The 11,612-nt window shown below is 38.9% G+C and overlaps 1 protein-coding gene across 1 annotated transcript; it reads left to right on the forward strand.

Moving 5' to 3' along the window:
* Positions 1-647: 647 nt before the first annotated feature.
* LOC145286473 (uncharacterized) lies at positions 648-2,756 on the forward strand. The gene has a single exon (XM_080135380.1). The coding sequence runs from the start codon at positions 648-650 to the stop codon at positions 2,754-2,756; it is 2,109 nt and encodes a 702-aa protein (XP_079991506.1).
* The last annotated feature ends 8,856 nt before the right edge of the window (positions 2,757-11,612 follow it).

Below are 11,612 nucleotides of genomic sequence, written 5' to 3' on the forward strand. Positions count from 1 at the left end.
GTTCTCAATGTACTACCTATCCCTCATACAATGAGCGCCTGCAACGCTGTAGGCAACTTGGATTGCGTGAATTCTGCACAGTTGCCAGCCATGATCAGAAAGCCTGTCCAGGAGTCAAGGGATTTAGATTCCCTTGCAGGTACTGTAAGTCTCGGAGGCATTATGCTTCTATGTGTCCTCAATTTGTACTAGAGGAAACAGAAATAAATACTAGCATAAGTACAAAACTTGGGGACATTCAAAACCTACTGCCAATGGTCAACATCACAATTAAAAGGGGAGCCTCCTCAGTTTCTCTGAATTGCCTTATTGACTCGGGCAGTCAGAGGTCATATTTCTCTGAAAGGGTTCTTCAGCACCTGAAGTGCGATCCAGACTCATGGGAGGAGGTGGCCATGGACGTTGTGACCTTTGTGGGGAGAAAACGCCGCGTTTTCAAGCAGTTAACAGCAGTTGTAGAGGTCTTGCCGGGAGTAGCCCCCCAACTACCTATTCTAATTGATTGCGAATTGAATCTGTCTCACAAAGTACCAGACCTTCCTCTGGTTTGGGAAAACCTAAGAAAACTGAATTATACCTTTGCTGCAGAGATAGAGAGTGGCAGTGTACAATTGTGGGGTCTCATGGGAATTGATTTGATTCAATATATGCGTCCCATGAAGATAACACGATGCATGAATGGTGCGGCTTGGCAGACATCCGCTGGCATTATCCCCATAGGAAATACAAAACATTTTTTGCATGAGAACCAAATCAGTAAGATTGCTATAACTCCGGGAGCCTTGAGCTATGAAATTGACAGGCAGTACTATTGTAACGATTCTTTGGTTAATAGTATTGTGAATCCTGTTCCGACCTATGTGGATCCATTTGCCGACATTTTTGAAGGAAGCACTATGGATCGGGGCTTAGAATGGATGTTTAGTCTAGAATCCTTGGGACTGCCGGACATAGAATCGGTTTCTGACTATGACAATCAAAAGATGGAAGAATTCATGCAAAACATAGTTTATAAAGATGGTCATTATTTGGTTAAATTGCCTTGGCATAAGGATAGGTTATCTCAGGTTCAATCTAACCATCATATAGCACTTAAGGTGCTGGACAGAGTAGTATTCAATTTAAAGAAGAAGGACTTATATGAGGAGTATATTAAGGTTTTTGAAGACCAAGAAAGAGAAGGGATAATTGAACCCCTAGAATGCTCCCCTCAGGAATACAAGCATTATGTGTGGGTTCCACATAGACCCGTGTTCAAAGACGAGCATGCAACTACAACTAAAATTCGACCAGTTTTTAACTGTTCTTTTAAAACTAAGAACTCTGTCTCTCTAAATGATGCTGCTTATCCTGGGATCAACTTAACAGGGGACATGCTTGATTTAACTCTGCTTTTCCGAACAAATAGGTATGTATTTTTAGCAGACATCAAGAAGGCATTCTTGATGATTCGATTAGCTAGTGAATCTGATAAGAATAAATTTTGTTTCTTTCTGCGAAAAAATAATAAGCTAATGTGTTATCGTTACACAACAATCTTATTTGGGTTTAGTGCAAGCCCATTCATCTTGAATTGCATACTAAAATTTCATGCTGGGCGTTATCCTTTGGATGATTGCACTGGGATGTTACAGTCTAATTTTTATGTAGATAATCTGATTAAAACAAGCAATTCCTTGGATGAGTTAACGGGCTTGTATACACGAGCAGTAGAAAGATTGCAAGAAGGAGGATTCATACTCCAATCTTGCAATTCTAATCATACAGAATTACACGATTTAATGAGGAGAGATGGTACTCTTGTGAGTCACAGCTGTCCTTGGGAGAAAGTATTAGGTTATCGTTACGATCCTCTTACTGATACCATCAATACTGCTTCCTATAATTGTAACCCTGAGGCAGCAACTAAAAGGCATATACTGTCTGAAGAATCAAGGATATTCGATCCACTCTCATTATGTTTGCCGGTATCTATACAGGCACATACTCTTGTTAGTGAGTTGTGGAAATTAGGTTTTGAGTGGGATGAAATTGTGCCAAGTGAACTTCAATCCAAATGGGCAGTCATCGCTCATGAATTGTCAGAACTTGGTTCTGTTACCTTCCCTAGAAAAACCCTTGACGAAGGAAGGGAAGCTGAATTATTTCTGTTTTATGATGCATCCAAAAGGGCATATGGATTTGCAGCATATGCAGTCCAGGGGAAGGTTTCATCTCTGGTTTTTTCCAAGGCAAAGGTGGCGCCTCTTAAATCGAAGAGTTTACCAACTCTGGAGCTTTTATCGGCCTTCTTGGCCATCAAGTGCCTCCCGACTTTGTTGAAGGCCTATTCTAATGTAAGTTTCAAAAAGGTATTTCTTGCAGTTGATTCACAAATAGTATTATCCTGGTTGGTCACAAGGCTATTAAGCAAGAATGTTTTTGCCATGAATAGATTGAAGGACATTAGTCAATGGGAGGCTGAATTGATGTCTAAATTTGGTGTGGCCATTCAGTTTAAATATGTGCCAACTGCACAGAATCCCGCTGACCTTATCACCAGGGGTATTCCTACCTCTAAACTGAGGGCCAATTTGGAATATTGGGTTTCTGGACCATCTTGGCTAAAAGACCAACCGATTTCTTGGCCTGAAAATCCTTTGAATTGTTTGAGCCCAGAAAGCAAAAAGATTGTATCTTCGATGGTTTGTGCTGTTTCGCACAGCCAGGAGGAGCCAGTTGTGCAATATGATATTCTTCATTGTCTAAACTATTAAATGTCACCACATGTGTGTTCAAGTTTATTAATAGGTTGAGGAAAGGAGACTCCGACTTTGGTAAGATGGCTCGGACACACTTGATTAAAGTGATGCAGAGACAATCCTTCTGGGAGGAATTAGAATACTTACAAAATCCTTCAGGTAGGTCAATACCACCGAGAGTGGGAAGTCTAAACCTTTTTTTGGATAAGGAAGGATTAATTCGATCCAAGGGAAGAATTGGGAAGGTCTCTGTATATGAATACGAGATAGTTAATCCCTTGCTTATTGCTAAGGATCACCATCTTACTAATCTCATAATATTGGACTGTCACCACCAGTGTAAGCATCTGGGTGTTCCTGCTACCTTGAATAAGGTCAGGTTATCTGGGTACTGGATACCCCAGGGTAGGCAGGCGGTAAAGAGAATTTTATCAGGATGCTCCTTGTGCCAGAAATTTAACTCTATTCCATTTACCTACCCCAAAATGACTGATTTACCTAAACATCGGGTGAATATGATAAGACCATTTTTGCACACAGGTCATCTGTGGGTTCTGAGAGGTGGGGAGAGGGTGAAGATGTATATCCTGGTCTTTACTTGTTTGGAGGTACAGTCAGTTCATCTAGAACTGATTGAGGATATGTCTTTTCACTCATTCCTAATGGCCTTGATTCGATTTTCAAATATTTATGGGATTCCTTCGCATATTTATAGTGACAATGCTAAGTCATTTGTGGCTGGATGTGACATGATTCATGAGGTGATTGCTTCCAGTGAATTCAGAGAGAAATTGGGGACATGCCAAATCAAGCATGTTAAGATCCCTGTACACTCTCCTTGGTATGGAGGTGTATGGGAAAGACTGATTAAAACCATCAAGTCTTGCTTGTATAAATTAATTGGACGAGCTAGTCATGATTATTTCGATCTCCTGACAATTATTTCTGATGTACAAAATGCCATAAATGACCGTCCCTTGACTTACAGAAGTTCATCTGACTCAAGTTTGGAAATAATAAGTCCAAATCACTTTTTACGCCCTGTAGTAAACCCTCGTTTGATTTTGAGAATGGATGGGGAGGGTATTTATCAACTAGAACCTCCCTCTCGGAAACAACTCTTAGAGTCCTTAAATTGCAGGAATGATGCATTAAAAAGATTTAAGAAAATTTGGTACGAAGATTATCTGCTTAGTATAAGAGAGCATGCCCAAAGACAACAAAGAGGGACTTCACCAGTTGTTTGTGTGGGAGATGTAGTCACAATCAAACTCCCTAACAAACCTCGACCATTTTGGGCATTGGGTAGGGTCACACGTCTATTTACAGGAGATGACGGATTGGTGAGATCTGCTCAGATAAAATGAGGAGATGGCTCCTTGCAAGTTCATTCCCTGAAGCACCTCTATCCCTTGGAGTCGTCTATTCAAGAACCCATTGATGGACTTGATTCCTTGATGGGGAATGCTGATGACAATCTGAATGGCTGTACATCTGTACTTGAAGACCCTATTGAAGAGGGCACAGAGCTTGGTTGGATTTGCCCTGATTGTGGTGAACCAGATAATGGCAGTGCCATGATATGTTGTGACTGCTGTGATGACTGGTACCATTTTTCCTGTGTTGGTCTATATCGACCTCCACCAGAAGAGGAGAGTTGGCGGTGTGGAAGTTGCCTCAACCAGGATCCTTCATTATCCCATGATATGATGGTGGATAATTTATTAAATGATGCTGAACATGCATGTATTTGCCCAGAATGTGTTCTACCGGATAATGGTAGTCCAATGATATCCTGTGATGAATGCAATCAATGGTACCATTTCAACTGCGTAGGTATTCAGCAAGTTCCCCCAGAGGGTGAGAATTGGTACTGTTGGAATTGCCTACATTCAATTCACTAACAGTCCACTCTCAGAAAATAGGTAATTATTTATTTACCTCTCCCATTTTTTTTCTTCCTTTTCTCTTTATCCTTTATTTTTATTTATTTACTAGCAGTTCAGTCGGCTTGGCAGTCAAATTTTGACAAAAACCGATTACGAAGCTTGCCCTATGTCTGAATACACTTTATGTTGGTTTGGAATGTTTGGACCGGGGATTGGCTGAAGGTTCAGTTTGTTTTGGGGGGTTTTTTGCTTCGACCCCTTAAAACTTATTTTTCTTGGATTTGTTCAATTTATCAAGTTGGATCCATGTCCCGGGAATCTAAATTTAGAATTTTGAGTGTTTGGACCCAAAATTAACAGTTATTTGTATTAAAATGTACTCAGACAACTTCAGTTTACTATTTATTTATTCATTTATTTTATTTATTTATTTTTTCTCTTGAGACGGGAGTGTATAAGAAAATCTTTCCTCCCTTCAATGACCTCGGGTTTTGAGAGATGGATGCGAAAGCGTCTTTCCCTTTGTGATTGTTTTTATACTAATGGATAAACCATGTGACCCTAGACCTATAAAATTGTATGGGTTGACTAGCTTGTATGTTATTTTTTACCCCCATCTTTACAATCGGTTCACACCGTGTCCGAAGTTGTTCCTTTTCTTCTTTTTCCTTTTCTTTTTTTCTTCTTCTCTTATTTACAATTGGGACACCGTCTTGGTAGTTCTTTGTTTTTTCTTTTCTCAATCAATTATTGTATTGATAAAGAATTATTACGGGACCACAAGGACTAATACCTGAGGTCGCAACCGACAGCATCTGTTGCAAGAGGTAAGACGTTCTTTTTCTCTTTCTCTCTCAGCCAGTTGTCATCGATGTGTTAGAATAAATTTCTTAGCCTCAGACCTTGGTCCTTGATTATACCTTTTTTATAGCATCCTATTAAGAAGTCGCTATAATAAAAAGCAAACTATGGAAGACCAAACAGGCCAAAAAAAAACTTATTTTTCAGTGACGAAAATTTCAATGTATTATTAAGCTGAGGCTGGCCAGTACCAGATGGGTGACCATTTGTATGCGTTTGGTTTTTAATGTGTATGTGTGTGGGGGCCAGGCTCCCCAAAATGGGGGGGGGGGGCAATTTAAAGCAGAATAAAAAAAAATTATTTCAGCGCGTTTGGTCCACCGTAGTCGAAAGGCGGTAAACGTTTTCAAACGGGATCGAAAAAAATGATGCTATTTTTAACACAAAGGGCACAATATTTATCGAATTTTTTTTTTTTTGGTATCGATTATCCAAAGCATGCCCTGTTTAATAATGGTCATGCATTATTCGGCTCGCTAAAAAAAAATTGTTAATTTATTTATCAAAAATTTTAAAATAGCTTTTTTCATATAAATATTAAAAATTTTTTGTTTTTGTTTTGCTTAACTTAAATTAATTATTTTACTTAACATATTCACCGAATTTCACACTTCAAAACTCAAAAGCGGGATAATTAAACACAATCGAAGTTCTGATATTCAGACGTCAAAATAAGGTATGCAAACATTTTTTTTTTTTTTTAATCTATAATTCTGTCCCTTACAACAAGACAATATGTTGATTTCAGTTTCAGATGATTATTTTAAGCATATTTGTTCCCACTTCAAAACAAGGGGGGTTTTGTAAGCAAAAAAATATATATATATAAATATCGTTTATGAAAAATAAGTACACTGTTATAAAGTTCATTCTTCTCCTAATAATCGCTGAAAATTTCGTATTGATCGGATAATTACCTAATTTTTGGTAGATTTTTAAAAAGACGGTCCGTCAAAAAGTACTGACCTGCCCCCCCCCCCCAGTTTTGGCGGTGCCTAAATAAAACGATATCCTTTTGCAATAAAAACGATGTTACACGTTTTTTGCCCTTGGCAGAATGAAAGAGACACAAGGAAAACAACGAAAGGCTCACCTTAAATTCCAAATAATATTTTATTGAAGAGAAAGTAAATGAGTCCGTGGTTGCAAAAGGGTGCACCTCTTTAGCTTCTGCCAAATGGCGGGTAGTTAGCCGTTATACGGTGTTAGGTGTTTTTTCACTGGTGTGAAGATAATGTTCTTGAGATCCAAATATGAAGCACGAACTCCTTCTTGACTGGTCCAATGAAAGTAAGGTCCATTGTGGGCGATTATTCGCCCGATAACGATAAAGGTTCCAATGCTTCAGCTGAAATAAAAAGGCCGGACATTCATTCGGCCGAATGATGAAGAAGAATATTGTTCAAAGAAACAGGTTGCCTCAAGCACATCAATTCATTCTTTACTAGAATGAGAATTAAGTAGAACTCGGTTCATTATTGGACCGAGAGCGAAATACCCATAGGTGTTTCTCTCCACGCCACCACATGGAATCTGAAATGTAATTAAAATTGGCGCCAAAACCTGGCGCGACAAAATGTGTACGTGCATGCAATCTGATTGGCAGAATACAATCGCGTGAGCAGAATAAGACACGCCTTCCTGTTCCTGAAATTTCTAACAATATTTGATTTTGGGAAATTTTCCAGAGACCAAGAGGTCGTAAAATATGCCATATTGGGCGACAACGTTCCCGCCGTGTTCAACCATGTACAACATGGATCCTTCTAAAAGGAAACCTGAACTAACATTCCCACAGGAATCATAACTAAAGGCTCCATTGCGTATGGACAGCAAATTCAGCCACTGTTTTTACAAGGGACTTACCGTGAACCAAAGAACTTTCGGGTTTGTTTTACTGTACACATAGACTCGAAAAAGTTGTCACAAAACAAATATATAACAAATAAATATTATCAAAGGCAAGATAAGTTACTTTTCTGCCCAACTGGATATGTTTTCAGTGTTTATATTTAATGTAACATGTTTATTCAGCTCGAAAAACATACAGTGTTTACCGATGTATTGGAAAATTCAAAATGGCGGCCGACTCTTTCTCGGAGACGGTAAGTTTGGGAAAAGGAGTTATAAATAAAAAAACAGTCAAAATACTGTTAAAAATCCGCCGAATATATGTCAGCCTATGTCACGGTAACATATATTGAGCGAGTTTCTAACAGTATTTTGTCTGTTTTTTTATTTATAACTCATTTTCCCAAACTTACCGTCTCAAAGAGAGAGTCGGATGCCATTTTGAACAAATATATAACAAATAAATGTTATCAAAGGCAAGATAAGTTACTTTTCTACCAAACTGGATATATTTTTTGTGTTTTTCCCAAACTTACCCTCTCCAAGAGAGAGTCGGCCGCCATTTTGAAATTTCCAATACATTACATCGGTAAACACTGTCAGCTTTTCGAGCTGAATAAACATGTTACATTAAATAAAAACACGAAAAATATGTCCACTTTGGTAGAAAAATAACTTATCTTACCTTTGATAACATTTATTTGTTATATATTTGTATTTTGACAACTTTTTCGAATCTATGTGTACAGTAATACAAACCCATAAACACCCTCAACCTTCCCATGTTAACGGATTTCGGAATAAACACCATTTTCGGGGGGGGGGGATATTTGCAAAATTTAACTGATATTTGTTGTCAGCATACCCATCCGCAAATACTATTTAAAAAAAAGGTTGTTATTGAAAAAGAAATTTTAAAATGTTTGTAAAAGTGAGAAATTATTAAATGTTCAGTAACTTTTTTCTTTTAATATTCATAAAGAGTAAAATATTTTTCAAAATAAATAAATGTTTGTAAAAGTGAGAAATAATCGGTTAGTTACTACGGCACCGTCAGTAAATAAAAAATGTTACTTGTGCATGCATCAGCAAGTAGGGACTAAGGGAGCGACAATTAAATTTTTCTGCTGGTCGCAGTGGAACTCAACGCCCAAGGAGTATCTAATTTTTTATATATAAATACATGGTGTCGTTTTTTGTGACTTGCTTTCACTTCCAGTAGCTTGATTTTTTCCGAGCAGTCCAATATACAAATTTATTTTCTTTTGGAAGGGGAGAGGGGCTTGTTTTAAAACTATATCTACCTCAGTATTTTCTTAAATTTTCTATTTTTGAACAATTATCGAGACTCCTAACATGTGATCCTCTCATATCGGACATTTCTTGTTCAAAGGTAACACTTGACATTATTTAGTTAAAAAAAAAGTAAACTCTTTCAAATAAGTTGAACCACTAAAACTTACAAAGAAAACGAACACTTAGAAAATTCAATTTAATTTTTTCAAAACAACAGTAAACAAGTAAAAATATTAAAAAAAATAAATATGGTGAATATCCAGTACAGACCAATAAGTCTCCTGTGTGTTATGAGTAAGTTGCTGGAATCCATATTAAATAGAGAAATAGTCAACCATCTCAGCAGGGATAACCTTCTTAGTGACACACAATATGGTTTCTGCTCTGCAAGATCTACCGCAGTGCGGACGGTTATATCCCACAGGATTAGTGAATCTCTTGACAAAGGCTTCCTTTCTAGGGCAATTGCTCTTGACATGTCAAAGGCCTTCGACAAGGTATGGCAGAAACCATATTGTGTGTCACAAGATTTCCAGCTACGGTATAACTGAAAATGTTTTCTCAATCATTAAATCATTTCTCTCAGATAGGCTCATAAGAGTAGTGGTAGATGGACAAAAATCCTGCTCCTGCAATATAAATGCTGGAGTCCCTCAAGGGTCAATCCTAGGCCCAACTCTCTTCCTGATCTACATCAATGACCTCCCTAAACACATACTTAAATCATTCGTTGACATCTATGCTGACGACACGACCATCTATAGCAACACATCAAAGGCTGTAAATGACAAAGCTCTCTCTGATTCTCTCTCCTCTGATCTCGAGCGCGTGGTTCAGTGGGGGAAGATGTGGCTGGTTACCTTTAATGCATCCAAAACCAAACTCCTATCCTTACATCATCAACGCTCTGATCCCCATCTGGCATCAATTGTGATGGATGGCTCTCGTCTGGGAGAGGCCCCGTGTTTTGACAAGCTTCTGGGTTTGACCTTTACTCCTGATCTGAAATGGAACACGTACATCAAGTCTGTTGCCAAGGTCGCTGGAAAGATGGTGGGATCCTTCTACCGCTCCAGAAGATATCTCACTACTGATGCAATTCTCTATCTATATAAAAGCTAAGTACGTCCAAGGATGGAATACTGTTGCCATATCTGGGCAGGAGCTGCAAAAAACAGCCTATCCTGCCTTGACAGAGTACAAAATAGACTTCGTGGCTTAGTGGGGGATGCCCTTTTCTCTACCCTGCAACCTCTCTCCCACAGAAGAGACGTTGCGAGCCTATCCTTGTTTTATCGCTATTTCCATGGCAGGTGCTCGTCTGAACTCCAATCTCTGGTCCCCCCTCGCCAATCTTTCACGAAAAACACCCGTCTAGCTGAATCCACTGTGAAAAATTTCCCCCACTCTTTATCTGTGCCTAAATCAAAACGTGGATTCCATGAACAAAGCTTCTTTCTTAGAACTGCGTGCCTGTGGAACTCTGTTCAGTCTGCCTGCTTCCCACCTGACTACAACTTGGATGTGTTCAAGTCCAATGTTAACAAATTCCTAATGAACCGCCCCCTTAAGTAAATATATCATCAAATCTCCACACTAACTTAATGTACTTGCAATAGCCCTTATCCCTGAGTGGCTTCCGGGCTTTGATAAGTGGTGATCACTGTGTAAAAAAAAAAAAGAAGATCTGCTACTACAGAACACCGACCACTCTAATTTGTTTATTTATAGGTAATTGAGGTCGTTGACAACGAATCTGATAGTCAAACTTGGGGCAAATTTACCGTTTGCATGGTATTTACCCCTGAACCCACGAACTACTTTCCACCATTTTGCAGCTTCCGTTTACGCTACGCGCATGCATGCTGTAGCATAAATGGGTGGAGGGGATTTTTTTTTTTTTTTTCAAGACATAGAATTTTCTAATTTTCAAAAATACATTATAGCACTTTTTGGGTGGAAAATTTAAAATTAGCTGAAAAAGAAATAAAACAAGAAAAGGAAAGCACTCCAAGTTGGAGTAGGGGGGATAATTTATCTGTTTTTTTTTTTTTTTTACCTGAAACATAGAATTTTCAAATTTTCAAAAAGTAACGCACCGACATTTACCAATTAGAACACCATTTAACATTTTCTGAAGATTTTACTGTTTACATTGGGGGAGTGAGCAGGGGGGGATGTGATGTTGGCACGCACGCGAATTTGTTAACGTTGGACTTGAACACATCCAAGTTGTAGTCAGGTGGGAAGCAGGCAGACTGAACAGAGTTCCACAGGCACGCAGTTCTAAGAAAGAAGCTTTGTTCATGGAATCCACGTTTTGATTTAGGCACAGATAAAGAGTGGGGGAAATTTTTCACAGTGGATCACACCAAAGCCAAAGACAACTATCATCACTGCTATGGCTGACACAGGCTGCCAAAGTTGTCTAGCCGGTATCAGAGTGCTTCATCGACTCAGTATCTCAGAGAAACACTTAATTCCCGTGACAATGAAGATGCATGCTGCTAACAATGTCAGCATAAGAATTCTTGGAGCAGCTATTCTCCGCATCTCCTGCAAAGGAACCAGAGGGGGAAATCTATAAAACGCCCCAAGTTGTGAACATGACTGACAAATCCGACAAAATGTTTCTAAGCAGAGAAGCATGTGCAGCACTTGGCATGATTACACATAATTTCCCAACCATCGGTGAATCACAGAGCAACAGTCAAGCAGCAATGGACACTATCAGCCAATGTGTGGTTCCCCCATGTCCACAGGAAGATAAGAGCAACCCTACACCGCAAATCCAGTCACAATCAACAGCTTCTCAAGACTCTATGTCCACCTCATGTAAAGACAGTGACAAGTGTAAATGCCCCAAACATGAATCACCACCCCATCCACCGTCGGCTCCGCCATTTCCTGCAACTGAAGCTAACCGAGAGAAACTTCAATAGTACCTACTAGACAGGTACAAATTCAGTACCTT

This window comes from Euprymna scolopes, chromosome 10 (genome assembly GCF_053919585.1).
Source record: "Euprymna scolopes isolate OS-2025 chromosome 10, ASM5391958v1, whole genome shotgun sequence".
Classification (NCBI taxonomy): Eukaryota; Metazoa; Mollusca; class Cephalopoda; order Sepiida; family Sepiolidae; genus Euprymna; species Euprymna scolopes.

What these genes read in the sequence shown, in the direction of transcription:
- LOC145286473 (XM_080135380.1), top strand. Translation starts at nt 648, where the DNA reads ATGCGTCCCATGAAGATAACACGATGCATGAATGGTGCGGCTTGGCAG.